We start from the raw sequence: 15,848 nt of genomic DNA on the forward strand, positions 1-15,848 counted from the left end.
GTTAGAGTCTAGTTGAATACTTGTTCAGATATAGTTGAAAACCTTCTTACTTTTATATCTTCGACATATTATGCTGTTATATACTGTCTGAATATGCTGCTGTGACATTTATACCTGCTGCCATTAAATTATATTATGTTATGCTGTTCACTAAAATAAACTATTATCAAGCAATCCAGTGCAACAGAGCTCCAATTTCTTACAATTAGTACTATATAGCTCAAAATGTAAGGTTTGCCACTCTGAGTTATAATTAGGATCAATCAAATTTAGGAGAGTTTTAAAAAATGTTGTTTGAACATGGGTATCTACATCAGGAAAGTTAATACCTCCTTAGTTTCAAGGTTTAATATGATGATGTAGGACTTCCCTATGTTTGGAAATCATAGAAATTTTAGTAATTTATTAATATCGTTAGTAAGTGACTTATCACGATAGAAGGTTAAAGCTTGTATTATACATAATAGATTAGGAAAGAGATTTTTTTTCTATAAATTGCAATGTATTTATTTATTTAACATTTGTTAACCATGAAAGTCCGACTTGGAACAAACTAATTTTTAGTGGAGGCCCGGGGAGAAACACTCCAGACACATGTCTTTGTAATGTGAGAGGAAACCAGAGTACCTGGAGGAAACCCACACAAATGCAGACAAGACATGCAGACTCTGCACAGGAGACATCCAGCTGAGAGTCAAACCGGAGAACCTCTAACTGTGAGGTGACAATGCTAACCACTGCACCATCCCATCATCTGTCATGAAAGGGTATTAAAGTTTTGTTCCATTTATTAGTTGGACTTGAGATTATGAGTCAAAAGAGTGTATCTACAAAAGTGCTTACCAGTTTGGTTTTAATTTTAATTAAAGTTTCTCTGCAGATTACATGACGTTCGTTTTTCTTTGATGAAACTTAGGATTATGCTTAAAATGTTTTTATAATTTGTAGTTTTTATCCCTTCAATAGTATTAATTATAGTTTGTTTGTTTGTGTCTTTCGGCTTTTCCCGGTTAGGGGTCGCCACAGAGGAACTCCGATCCGCTAATGATTGGCAGTAGATTTTTACGTGTCGAGTTGCCGGCCCTGATGCACAACCTTCAACGAAGGTACGCCCATTCACGCATGTCTCCACACAGAAGACTATCTAGCTGAGAATCGAACAGGACAACATCTTACTGTGAGGCGACAATGCTACTGCAGCACCACCACTGCAGTTTTAGTATTAATTATAGTTAGTATTACATATTTATTGTGTTTGTAATTTCCTTTTTTTTTGTTTAAAAATCTAAAATCCAAGTTTGTTTCCAAAGTGTAGACCTATGTTTGACTGAAATAACTTTATGATAAAATCTAAACCTTCTAGAGTTGATCTTATGCTGGGAAAGGTTAGTAGTACATCATCAGCAAATAGTTTAGTTTTGGAATTATACTTTTTTGAAATTTCTATTCTTTGATATTTGCTTTATTTTGAATTAAAATTGCTACTGCTAAGACTTCAGTGGCAATACAAATAAAATAGAAGGAAGGGGACAACCCTGTTTGGTACCCTTAGTCAGGAAAATGGTATTGGATTTGAAAGGCCTAAAGTTAATGTAAGCTTTGTTATTCGTATGCATATTATTAATAAGGGAAGTGAATTAAAAAGGAAAGTCAAATGATTCTATGACTTTAAATAAATTTAATTTAAAGAATCAAAAGCTTTTTCAATGTTTAGACTTAACAACATCTTCATTTTTGTTATTTACAAAATTTATAAGGGTTAATAATCTTTTAATATTGTCATGAGTTGTATACAATTCCAGTTTGGTCTAAATTAATGATTTGCAATATTATTATTTTAAATCTGTCTGAAAGGACAGACATGAAATTTTTATAATCATTGATTAGAAGTGATATGGATCTGTATGAGTTGAGGCTTTTTACTTTCTTTTAATATGGGTGTGATTAGTGAATATTTCAATGGAGGGAATTACCTTATGTGTATGAATTTCTATAAGGGTTTTACGGAAAAGTGAAATAATAGATGGGGGTAATAATTTATATATTTCTATTATTCCTCCATATATACCTGGGGCTTTATTAGGTTTAAATTGTTTGGTTTTGTTCGAGAATTCATTGGCCAACTTTATAAAATGGGACAAATCAAGATGTAGATTTGAGACAATGTCTTCATGATTAGTTGTTATAAATATCTTTTATTTCTAAGATGTTATTGCTTTTTGATTGTATTTTGACTCTTTTAGCTACATTGTGCATATGTTTAGGAGACATAGCATAAGATGCTACTTTTAATTTTTCCAAAGCTGTGCCTTTTTATGTGATAATATATCCATATATCTCTTATTTTGATGTTCTATTACTTTTACTATAGACTTATCATTTGTTTTCCGGTATTAACTGCATCCTCATCCTCTGTCTATTCAAAGCTCTCTATTTCTTAAATGTCCGAAGCTTATTACACCTACAATTCCTCGTACTAGAGTCTCTCTTTGCCTACTTGCACACTTGACATCCTATGGGCATCCATTACCCTTGCAGTTCTTACAAAACCTTTATAATATGTCCAGCAAGTGAAATGATTCTGAACCTCCTATCATAAGCACACTCTATGTATATCAGCATTCATTTTTCATACTGCTCAAAGACAGTTATTCAAAGCAACAGCCATAAACTCAAATTGGGTGTTCAACATAAAATCAAGAAAACATATCTCAACCTGTACTTTCATACCTCCGTAACCATAAAACATACTGGTGACATCCAGCCAAATGCTGGCCCAGCTTTTCATATTCAGGAACCAGACAGAATATCTCCACCACTACCACCTTACCTACAGTCCCACCATGGCCTTCATATATACCATGTCAACTTAAAGTATTTATAATAAACTTCTTGAAGTGCATGCATCTATAGCACTACACACTCCAGACATATTAATTGACACAGAAACTTTGCACCATCGGGAAATAAAAAAAAAATAAACCACCCTTCCAGGCTATAATATTATCAGATTAGACAGAACCAACAAAAAAGCTGGTGGTGTCACTATTTTTTACAAAAACATAATGGATATCATGCTCTCCTGAACCTGCCAAATTTTTCTAACTCCAAAATCCAACTGACCCTGCTAAAACTAAATACTCACAAGACAGTCACAGTCATGGGCATACACATAACCCAGGAAGCAATTCTAAAACACAGGAAAATATTATCTGCTTGGCATACTCTAAAATCCCTCATGAAACCATAATATTGGGTGATGCTAATACAGACTGGCAAGTCATTCAATCTGAAAATTCAACTAACAATATACATTTGTACAAGTTCGCACAACTTATAACCACACCAACTAGATATAGCAAAGCTGCAGCCATAAAATCAACCCGTGATTGGCTCCTGACATTTACTCCAAATGAAATATTATCCCATGGATCTCTGCATTAGTTTGCCAAAGTGATCACTTACCAGTCTACTCCACAACAACACCAAAACAGATTGTTACAACATGGTAGGGAAACTTTTACAAATAACACCTTTATTAACACACTACATCTCATAATGAGGAGTTACGAAAGACTCACCCCACAGATGATGCTTTACCTGAGTTCAATAAAATCTGCCTAGATATTTTAAACACACTAGCCCCCTCAGAATAAAAAGTGCCAATACCAACCCTGCCCGTGACTTTCCTTAACAAATAAATGATTCATTAAACAGAGATAAAACCTGGAAGGTCTGGAGAAAAAAAATCAAACTGGTCCTACTTTAGATACTAGAGTATAGACAACTAAGAAACCTAACAAAACAGCTTATCAAAGATAAAAAAAGCCTATTATGCAGACAATTAAAACCTGCATAATAATAATAATCTAAAACTGTTTTTGTCCTTAATCAATAAACTTTTAAATACAGGACAAGATACACAGCCAACACCAAACACAGAGAAATCAAATGATAACATACCCAGCAAATTCAATGCCCACTTTATACAGACTGTACAGTCATTAATCAGACAGGTAGGTAATCAAGCTCTTGATGTAGCTACTCAGTCAAATAACCTCCTTCAATGGTTTTCCTTCAAACCAGTTCTCATGGATACCATCAAAAATTGAAGCATAGTGCAACTGCCCCTGACCATCTACCTGATGAATATCTTAAGATAGCAGTAGAGGCTATTGCAAGGATAGTAGGGTTGGTATGATGGTGAAAGTCTTCACATCACTAATGCAAGGTACAGGATTTTGTATTACCTCAGGTTGTTGACTAGGCTTGCAATAGTCTTCAGACTGATTGCCTAGTATTTATCTATGAATATCCAGGTTTAATTGTGATAAATCGATCATATCTAAAAATTAAGTCCCCCTCACTATTGAATGAATAATTTCTTATTCCAGTGGAATCATTGCAGATCTTTCAAACCACAGCCCGGTTGCTTTTATCTCCTCTATCAACAATATTAGAAAAAATTTAATCACACAACTTTTTAACTGTGTAATAGATAACCATTGCCTGTCTTTGATCCAACATGGCGTCTGTCTTCATCACAGCACAAGTAGTGCTTTTGCTGAATTTTATTAAAAAGTCATCACTCATATAAATGCTGGAAATGTAGTTCCAACATCTTCCTAGACTTATCAAAAGCTTTTAATACTGTCTCCCACCAGTAATTGTAAAAATAAGCTCTCATTTTCGGGCTCCCCAGCTCTTTCCTGCAATGGTTCCATAGCTACCTCTCAGACAAATTACGAGCAGTCAAACTGGAAAATGATTTCTCTACCTTCCTGCTTGTAGCAGTTACTAGGCCCCACACCTTTCAACATCTTCATCAATGAGCTCTACACTGCTCCAAAAAACGGTACCCTTGTTCATTGTACTGATGATTCAGCCATAATCCGTTCTGTCAAATCTCTCTCTGACCTCCAAAACCTTACACAACAATCCTTCTTATCGACTGAAACATGGCTAAATAATTTAAAACTACTACTAAATCCCAACAAAACTAAAGTATTGCTCCTTACCCCAGAACACATCTCTATCAAAACAGCAGTATTAACTATGATCTCTGCCAGCACCATCATGATAGAACAAGTAAACCACATAAAATTACTGGGTGTCATCACAGACATTCGACCATTATGTATCACGTGTGTTTCAAAAAAGTCATCAAAACCTGACATAGCCAGAAGATGTGTACCTCTGACTTTCTTACAGCCATCTCTCCCCTATGCTGCGTCAATCTTCAACTAACCTTCATGTCTCTCAACTGTCAATAGCAATGTTATAACAAAATAGCCAAATTTGAAAAATTGGTAGCAAACTACAACAGAACACTCAGCTGCCTAGACCTCAGAGCATTAAACTGATTAGAACTACACTATCACCAAACTCTTTCTCGATTAACTACAATTCAGAAACTTCTCTATAAGTCACAAAATTGCCCTGCCCTTAACAACTTGATATATTAGTCCCTCAATAAAATTTTACAGTCTACAGAAAACCACTAATCGCTTTAATCAAATCATCTAATGCTTCAAATAGTGTAGCTAAAGTATAGCGCCGTGTCTCATTACCACTGAAATCCATTCAGAAAGCAAAGTCATTATAAACATAACTAAAAGTTCACCCATCAGATCATTGTATCTGCTCCTGTATATCTCCAGGAAAGTGCTACTGTCATCTTCAGCTTGCTATGTCATCAAACCACTTCTGTTCATTCAGAATCCTATACACCACAACCAGTCTTCCCCAATACCTGAATAGTTTTACAATCCTCTCCCACCAGCCATTTGCATAATTGTGTGGCACTGTTAACTCCTGCCTCTGTACTTCTAATACAAAACCTCATGAATGCCATATATATAATTGTCTCTAAACTTGCTTTATACCCCATCTGTTAACTACAATATTAACATTTTCTGCCCTACCTAGCTCCTTCCCTCACTTCTGTTTCTTTGAATTACTAAGCACTAATTACATATTCTAATTATCTGTTTGACAAATGCACTAATATACCTCTTCAAATGCTCAGTGTTCAAAATTCCTAATGATTAAATAAGTTTTATGCTGTAATAGTTGCTTTTTACTTTATATGAATGTAATCTGATTAGCTAATGAATAATGTCTGTTAATATATATTACTGAATGTCTGTTTAGAAATGTTTGCAATATGCTAGAGATTTCCTCCACAGGCCATTACTGAAAGGGGTTTCCTGACTAAACCCAGTCTGACAAATCTGCTAATCAGAAGCAAAATAAAATAAATAACTATTGTCGTTTCAGGTGCCAGAAAGTTTTGACGATGTTGCTGTTGAGTTTTCCAGAGATGAGTGGGAACTTCTGACCAAAGAGGAGAAACAGTTGCACCAGGAGGTGATGATACAGAACTTTGAGCACATGGTCTCAGTAGGTAAGAAGGCTTTTGCCGGAGATGCACGCAGGTGTGATATCTGATGTCATTGTGCTGGAAGGTATGAAGGGTGGTCTGGAGCCTCAGGTAAAGTGATGTTACACAACAATTAACACACGGTGTCTGTACAAGAAGGTTCCAGGACTGCACAGAGAGGTGATGAAACAAACATACATGGTGCCTTTACAAAAGGAGGAAAAAGCATACCTCAACAATCTGAACGATTCCATCAAAAATGTTTTAATTATTCCTCACAAAATGTATGCTTCTCTGGCAATTTGCCGATGACTGCAGTAATTAAATATTGCCAGATATGAGTTTCAGATTTCATATCTTTCGGGAAATGAATGCTAAAGCAAAGCATACTATTCTAGCAGCTGTCTAAGTATATTTATGTATTTATTTTACATTTGTTGACCAGGATAGTCCAACTGGATATATGTCCATTTTCAGCCGAGGCCCGGGGAGAAAAGCTCCAAGATAATAATACACACTGACCATTTACTAAATGCTAGTTTCAAGCAGATTACAGTCATAAGCAATACCAGCATTTAGCACATATAGTACTTATTATAAAACACTTTACAAAACATAATATTATTTTCAAAGTTAAACATACATAACATTACATTCAGGTTTAAGAGACACTGAGCAGCAGTTATACAATTGACCCTTCCTGAAATGGAGTGGTAGAGAAAAGTTAGAAGTAGTTGAAGGTAAAGCACTGAAGAAATAGAGGTCACCAGTCGGGGTTAGTGCAAGGACATAACCAATGAGTTTTGAAGTATTTCTTGAGTTTGTTTTTGAATGGATTTAGTGAGGGTTCTAGGGTCAAGTCATCTGGGAATCTGTTCCATATTTTTACAACCGAGTTGGCAAACAGAGTCCCCAGCTGAGTAGCTGGATTTATATGTTTGAACTAGGAGTCTAGTGGATGATCGCAGTGGCCGGGTGCTGGTGTAGGGGCTGATAATATTTTTTAGTGCAGGTGTATTTTCTGGTTGGTAAAGAACTTTATGTGCCACTATTAGCTGGTTGAACTGCAGTAGGCTTGGCAGTTCAAGCCATCCTAGGCGATTTAGGTTGTGACACTGGTGTGTCTGGTAGGCTGTGCCAGTAGCAAATCTGGCAATGTGGTTATAGCACGATGATAGTTTATTAAGATCTGTTTTGTTTAAGTTGGAGAATAAAGGTGAGGCATAGAGAAGAGTTGATATAAAGGAAATATTAACTATCTGACTGATTTTAGGCCTTTATACATCATTCATTTTTAGCTTTATCCCTAATTCTTGAGCGGTATGGAGGAAAGTTCAAGAACCTTTTACAAATGTGTGGATGCAGTGTATCTGGAGGCATAGATAGGATGAGGTTAAGGGAGGAGCCACCCAAGCTGAAGATGTTAGGTGATGAAATTGGGCAATGCCAATCACTCATCTGCGCATTTGCGGTCAGGTCTGAAATACTTTAACACTTTGTGCCTGGCCTAAGATGGAGAAAGTCATTTGCAGATTGCTACATCTACATTTTTTTTCAAAGAAGAAAGAGCTTTTTTTCCTACTCAACTGAAAATTTTAGGTAGGGGTGAGTGTGACAGATTGTGAATCTCTGTGAATATACAGTGGATATAAAAAGTTTACACACCCCTGTTAAAATGCCAGTTTTTTCTGATATAAAAAGAGACCACAATAAATCATTTCTAAACTTTACAAACCTTTAATGTGCCCTATAACCTGTACAATTCAATTGAAAAATAAACAAATCTGTTAGGGAAAAAATATAAAAAATAAAAAAACCTACAATACACTGGTTGCATAAGTATGTACACCCTTAAACGTATACTTTGTTGTGTGTGCACACCCTTAAATTAATACTTTGTTGAAGCAACTTTTGATTTAATTACAACATTCAGTCTTCTTGGGTACACACCTGCCATCCATTAAAGAGACACTGATTAACCCCAAATAAAGTTCAGCTGTCCTAGTAGGATTTTCCTGACATTTACTCAGTTGCCTGCTACAGCAAAAGCCATGGTTCACAGAGAACTTACAAAGCATCAAAGCGATCACATTGTTGAAGAGTATCAGTCAGGAGAAGGGTACAAAAAAATTTCCACAACTTTGGATATACCATGGAACACAGTGAAGACAGTAAACAAAAAGTGGAGAAAATATGGGACAGTCATGACGTTGCAAAAATGAAAAAAAACTGGACGTCTCTCCAAAATTGATGAAAAGACAAGGCGGAAAATAGTCAGGGAGGCTGCCAAGACACCAACAGCAACACTGAAGGAGCTTCAGAAATTTCTGGCAAGTACTGGTTGTGTACTACATGTGACAACAACCTCCCATATTCTCCATATGTCTGGACTATGGGGTAGGGTTGCAAGATGGAAGCCTTTTCTTACACAGAAAAACATCCAGGCTGGCTAAAATTTCCAAAACAATACATCAAGTCTCCCATAAGCATGTGGGAAAATGTGTTATGGTCTGATGAGACCAAGGCTGAACTTTTTGGCCACAATTCCAAATGGTACATTTGGCACAAAAACAACACTTTGCATCACCAAAAGAACATCATCCCCATGATGAAGCATGGTGGTGGCAGTATCATGCTTTGGGGTTGCTTTTCTTCAGCTGGAATTGTGGCTTTAGTCAAGGTGGAGGGAATTATGGACAGCTCTGAATACCAGTTAATTTTGGCTTAAAACCTTCAGGCATCTGAAGTAATTTCACCATTCAACATGACAATGACCACAAGCATACATCCAAATCATCAAAAGAATGGCTTCACCAGAATAAAATTAAAGTTTTGGAATGGTGCAGCCACAGCCCAGACCTAAATCCTATAGAAAATCTGTGGGGTGACATGAAGAGGGCTGTGTACAAGAGATGACCTCACAATCTGACAGATTTGGAGTGCTTTTGCAAGGAAGAGTGGGCAAATATTGCCAAGTCAAGATGTGCCATGCTGATAGACTCCTACCCAAGAAGACTGACTGTTGTAATTAAATCAAAAGGTGCTTCAACAAAGTATTAGTTTAAGGGTGTGCACACACAACAAAGTATTAGTTTAAGGGTGTGCACACTTATGCAACCGGCGTATTGTACGTTTCTTATTTTTTATATTTTCCCCTAACAGATTTGTTTGTTTTTCAATTGAATTATACAGGTTATAGGTCACATTAAAGGTGGGAAAAGTTTTGAAATTATTTATTGTGGTCTCAATTTTATATCAGAAAAATCTGACATTTTAACAGGAGTGTGTAAACTTTTTATATCCACTGTACATATCAGCAGACTTTTGGAAGGAATGCTGGTAAATTTTGTCAACCTTTGCTCCATCCCTCTCAAAATTAGAAATTATTTTTGTAGTTGTAACTTAGTACTGGGAGAGTGGATCCAGAGTTTTCAACAAACCATTGCACTCACTCATATATAAAAGGCTGCTGGAAAAGTTGGGGGGGGGGATGAGGCCAAAGTGATATGGTAGACAGAAAGATGCCCAAGTTGTAGAAAGATAAAGGCAGTAGGTATATGTGTTTACTCTTACAATATACAGAGGTAACAAGTAGCGATGTGCAGAAATCCATACTGGAGCCAGCATTATATTCAGTGTATCCTTTTCTTTACATCATGCCAGGATGAGAAAACATGATCAGTCTGTTTGATGGTGACACAAATAAGGAGGTATATAAAAAGACTGTCTGAATAGGCAGATAGATGGCTGGTGTTACCACCAAAAATGCAGGGTGCTGCTCAGTGGGAGTGATGGCCCCTTAAAGAGAGCCTCAGTCAAAGGGTTACCTTGGGAAGTAAGGAACTGGACTGCTAGTCAAACCGCAATCACCTGGGTCACAGTTAGGCTTCATCCCTCTGTGCCATTGGTACAGGCATAGGTACACAGTTAATTGCGAGGGAGGCAGAGCAAAGTGTTTATTTTCAAGAACAAAGAGAGTGGAAGGAAGTGAAAATATAAATATAAGAAGTGGCCATGTTTAACATAGACATACTGAAGCCCCCTTCATGGAGAAGATGGAGAAGAGAATGAACTAAAAAAGGTAGCAGGATACAAGGCAACAAACGGACTCATGAAGCTGTGGGAAAGGCATTAAAGAGAAGGGTCAGCTTCAAAAGAGCTAGGTGAAATTGGGCATTTGTTCACTGAAATTTGTTTGAATTCTATATTGTCAAACCAAAACACTGACTCTTATTTATTGTCCACATTTACAAGACAAAAAACAATACTACTGTAATTTACAAGACGGTAAATCAAAATAACCCTCAGAAGTTTTGGGCAGGTTTAAATAATCTACTACATCATGGACAAACTTGAACCCCAATCCCTGCTGCTACTATTGATAAAAACCCTGAAGATGTTTCTGATAGTTTTAACCAATTCTTTACTGAGACAATTCAAGCCCTAGCTAGCCAACTACCTCCTAGCTCCCCTGGTCCTGAAAGTAGCACCCCTAGAAACCTGCTCGCGTTCAGCTTCCAACCAGTCGCCACTTCACTTATCTGTACCTTGATCAAAAAATTAAAACCCACTATACTTTCTGCTGATCAACTCCCTGCCGAGTACCTACAAAAATCAGCTGATGCTATTGCTTACCTCGTCTCAATACTAATCAATCGAACTATAGTAGAAGCTAAAATTCCCACCATCTGGAAAATATCCTATGTAATCCCACTTCACAAAGGAGGCAGCTCTACTGAATTCTCCAATTATAGGCCAATAGCTATACTCTCTCCACTTGCAAAGATTATGGAAAAATGTATTCATAGACAACTCATGCACCACCTAATCCAGAATCACCTTATGGCAGACACTCAGCATAGCTTCCGTCCTCATCACAGCACTACTTCAGCCCTCCTAGCCTTTACCAACACCATAAACCATAATCGCAACAATAATTATATATCCTCAGCCCTCTTTTTGGATCTTTCCAAGGCATTCGATATGGTTGATCACCAACTTTTAATCCACACCCTGCAAACATTCTGTCTAGATACTGGAGCCCTCCAATGGTTTCAATCCTACCTGAATGGTCGACAGCAGGATGTCCTCTGGCAGAACAAACTCTCTAACCTTCTACCTAACACCCTTGGAGTACCACACGGCTCTGTACTAGGGCCCTTGCTGTTCTCCATCTTCATTAACGACCTTTATACTGTCATCCCAAAAGTCAGCTGTATCCAATATGCTGATGACTCTACTCTGATTTGCTCAGCCACATCTCCAGTAGAGTTATGGTCAGCTACCCAGACCACCTTTAATACAATAGAAAACTGGCTTTCTGAATGTTGTCTGATCCTAAATCCCAAAAAAACTAAAATGCTGTTATTTTCACCAACACGTAGATCTACTGCTTTCACTTTTACCATAAATTCAAATGATGGCACAATAATCTCCCCTGAGCCCTCTGCAAAACTGTTAGGTGTCATCATAGATAATAATCTAAAATTCAACCTACATGTTAACCAAACTATCAAAACCATCAATAAAAAACTAGGGTCACTTTACAGAATAAAAGCCTTCCTAACCACTCCAGCTAAAATTGCCATAGCTTGCTCTCATCTTCTTTCAATCCTTCTGTATGCATCCTCTCTACTCTCAAATTTAAACAACACTGTCCTTAATAAACTCTTAATTTGCTACAACCACATTGCCAGGTTTGCCACTGGGCTGCCTTTTAGGACACATCATTTCATCAATCTAAATCAGCTTGGGTGGCTTGAACTACCCAGCCTAATCCAGAATAACCAACTGATTATGGCCTATAAAATCCTCTATAATCCGGACAATACTCCTGCACTTAAAAATATTATCATCCCCTATAACAATCCTAGACCGCTTCGATCTTCTAACAAACTACTAATTCAGACTAGCAAAATTAATAACACAGCCGGTGATTCTTTGCAAACTCTGTAAGTAGATCCGGGAACTCTCTCTTCCAGCTGATATTACCTTACTTTTCACATTAGGTCAATTTAAAACTAGACTCAAACAACATTTGTCACTTAACTGGCTATGTCAATGTATCAAGCCTGGCTAACTCTCTCTAGAATGTGTAAAAATCTGTTAGCCAGTTTACTGTGTAATTTAATTTAATCCTGACTTGTGCTCAGGATTAACTGTAACCTGTGGAACTTGTTTAACTTGCTTACTTATGTAATCTCTGTAAATAGTCTGTTTGTAATATGTAATGCTGGTACTATCTAATGCTGTATCTGCTTACCCTTGGAGCATTTCTCCCCGGGCCTCCGCTGAAAATGGACATGCATCTAGTCGGACTATCCCTGTCAACAAATGTAAAATAAAATAAATAAATAAAATTTGCTGTGCTAACTGCAGGTTTGTTCAACTTTTGGTGAAGGAAGGTTACAGTTAGCCCCACAGTTGAGCAACAATGGAGTTAGTATGCATGTCTAAATGTGGTGTTATATGGGGTGCATGATATCTTTCACCCACTTCACAAAAATGTTTATTTTTGTTTCTGTTGAAGTCAGATATTTGTTTTGTTAACTGTCTTGCTTCATTACTGTAGAGAGTATTCATAGATTCATAGATTGTTACTTGACAAATGACCCAGTGGGCCTTTTTAAGTCTAACCAAGTTTTCCTGAAAGAATAATGACGTCCCGTATCCAAACAGGACATTAAGGGCTAGGCATTTATAACCTACCTCCATACATAAGAGATGGGTGCCAGGCCTGGTGTAAATTTCCTATTCCCCAGTCACTGGTCTAGGTTGCACTTAAGCTGGGTAATAGCCAAACCCAGCTTCACAAGGATGGGGAAGCCTGTTCCATAGGAGGGGCAGTCTCTGGGACACATCTGCCTCTCCAGCATGTTCTGTTTAAGTTGCAGCCAAAATTCCAGTCCCTAGACCTTGTATTTCTGGTATTCTGACTTATGAATATGCAGAAGGTTCATAAGTCCAGGGTTTCTAAGTCAAACATAGACAATGTGTACAGTAAAAGGGCGTTAAGGCACTCTGTAAAAAACATGTTTGTTACAGCTTGCATTCTTTTTGTAAGAAACCTCTGCAGTCACTCTAGTTGCTGAATATGCCTGGTCAGGGGACATTGTGCTCTATTATTGTTTTGGTAAGGGTGGAGTACAGTGGGATAATGACCTCTTTGCACCTAGATGTCGCACCCTTACTTATAAGTTGCTCAACATAAAAAAGGCTTGCTAGTTGTTGCTGAAGCACCTACCAAGGGGAGAAAACGCTGAGAGAAGAAAAGGAGCCACTTTTGTGATTTTAAGTATTTTCTTCTGATTTTTTGTTAAGTTTTACTGCTTTGCCGCCTACCTTTTGGCATTTTTCCGGTTTGCTAAAGTTTATATCTGTAACAGTAACAGTACTTGGAACACATCTAGAGCCTGTTTACTGCATTTCCTGTGTTGCACTTAATTTAAAATCGTTTTTTTCTCTAAAAACTGCATTTTACCTGATTTTGGCCTAGCACTCAAGTGTGGGGTCATTTATTGCACTGTTGTGATTATTCTGCTGCTTGTGTATCTCTGCTACCTTTAAACTACAACAAAAAGAAAAAAAATACAACAAAAAAAAATCTTGCTTTTTTCCCACTTTCTGAAAGTTAAGAAAGTTCAGTTACAGATTTGCTGTTCTGAACTGTTTGGAAGTTTCTAGAAGGCCAGTACTTGCTTGGGATAAAGAGAAGTCTCTGTGTTCAGCAGTGGGAGTGGTAAACACTGAACAGCCTGCCTGTCCCTGGAGGAGTGGTTACTACCTAGAAGCTGTAGTTTTATTGGCCATTTTGGGTAATTTCTAAACTCCTTGATCTCTCTCTCTCTCTTAAAACCCGACTGCCACGTGGTTTTGGTGTCTTTTCAGGCTTGCTAGTTGTTGCTGAAGCACCTACCAAAGGGAGAAAATGCTGAGAGAAGAAAAGGAGCCACTTTTGTGATTTTAAGTATTTTCTTCTGATTTTTTGCTAGGTTTTACTGCTTTGCCGCCTACTTTTTGGCATTTTCTGGCTTGCTAAAGTTTATATCTGTAACAGTAACAGTACTTGGAACACATCTAGAGCCTGTTTACTGCATTCCCTGTGTTGCACTTAATTTAAAATTGTTTTTTCTCTAAAAACTGCATTTTAACTGATTTTGGCCTAGCACTCAAGTGTGGGGTCATTTATTGCACTGTTGTGATTATTTTGCTGCTTGTGTATCGCTGTTACCTTTAAACTACAACAAAAAAAACAAAAAAAAAATCTTGCTTTTTTCCCACTTTCTGAAAGTTAAGAAAGTTCAGTTACAGATTTGCTGTTCTGAACTTTTTGGAAGTTTCTAGAAGGCCAGTGCTTGCTTGGGCTAGGGGGAGGGGTCTCTGTGTTTTTACCATTGGGAGTGGTTAACACTGAACAGCCTGCCTGTCCCTGGAGGAGTGGTTACTACCTAGAAGCTGTAGTTTTATTGGCCATTTTGGGTCAATTCTAAACTCCTTGATCTCTCTCTCTTAAAACCCTACAACTCTCTTTTTGCACGGTTTTGCACACTGAGCAGAGTCGGGCAGTGCCGCCTAAACAGGTTTAAACTATTCCAGGCTACACAAAGTCTGCTCTTCACTTTTTCCCTTAGAACTGTTCAAACTTTCAAAGTAATCACTCTATTCTCTTTCTAAAGCCCTGCACTTGCTCAGCTCTTATAAGGAAACACTAACTAACTAAAGCACTACACCCTCCTTGACTTCTCATAAGATTTAGGCTCCCGATTGGTCCTTCCTGATAAAGTGAAAAATCAGTTCCCTTCCCCTAATCTGATCAGTAAAAAAACAGTTCCCTATACTAATCTGGTATGTCCAAGGGTCAGTTTCAAGGTTACTCTCCAGTCCAGCTGGTGAATCTGGGAATTTTGAGGCAATGTTACAATTGCCTTATGCTCACAGACAACCCTCTCCTCCTTCCAACAAACTCTAATACATGCGAGAGATGCAGTTACACAGCCAAACTGGAGGCAGAGCTCTCTCAACCCAAGACTGGCACAGTCAGTCAGGATGAAAAGGTAACCACCCGCACCACAAATCCAGTCTCACACAGACCTATTGCATCTGCATACCCAACACATAAACACACAAAAACATACTCGGAGGCTCTAAATAAAAATCTTCCTAAACAGCAAAGGCCTCCTAAGCAGATATCCAAGCAACAGCCACCCCTCAACAATACCCATGAATCACATATCTCACAAAATCAGTGTGCCTCACAGTCACAGCCCCTAAGGCCAAACTACACACCAGATACACTTGTCATAGGGGACTCTATTGTCCGGCACACTGACGTCCCACTCACCAGTCTGAACAAGGAGAAGGTCACTGTAAGCTGCCTGTCAGGTGCCAGGATCTGCCACATAACGCAAGCACTCAGGTCACTCCAAAGCAAGTACAAGTATGACTCCATCATTGTCCATGCTGGTGT

General features: G+C 37.8%; 1 protein-coding gene across 1 annotated transcript in view; it reads left to right on the plus strand.

Annotated features, from left to right (window-relative positions):
• Positions 1 to 15,848, plus strand: part of LOC122809021 (zinc finger protein 260-like) — a 596,918-nt gene that overhangs the window by 49,622 nt on the left and 531,448 nt on the right. The window contains exon 2 of the mRNA XM_044080221.1: positions 6,280 to 6,406. Within this exon, the coding sequence (XP_043936156.1) occupies positions 6,280 to 6,406 (127 nt within the window). The remainder of the gene's footprint in view (positions 1 to 6,279; positions 6,407 to 15,848) is intronic.

This window comes from Protopterus annectens, chromosome 1.part1 (genome assembly GCF_019279795.1).
Source record: "Protopterus annectens isolate FY-2018-M chromosome 1.part1, PAN1.0, whole genome shotgun sequence".
NCBI lineage: Eukaryota > Metazoa > Chordata > Ceratodontiformes > Protopteridae > Protopterus > Protopterus annectens.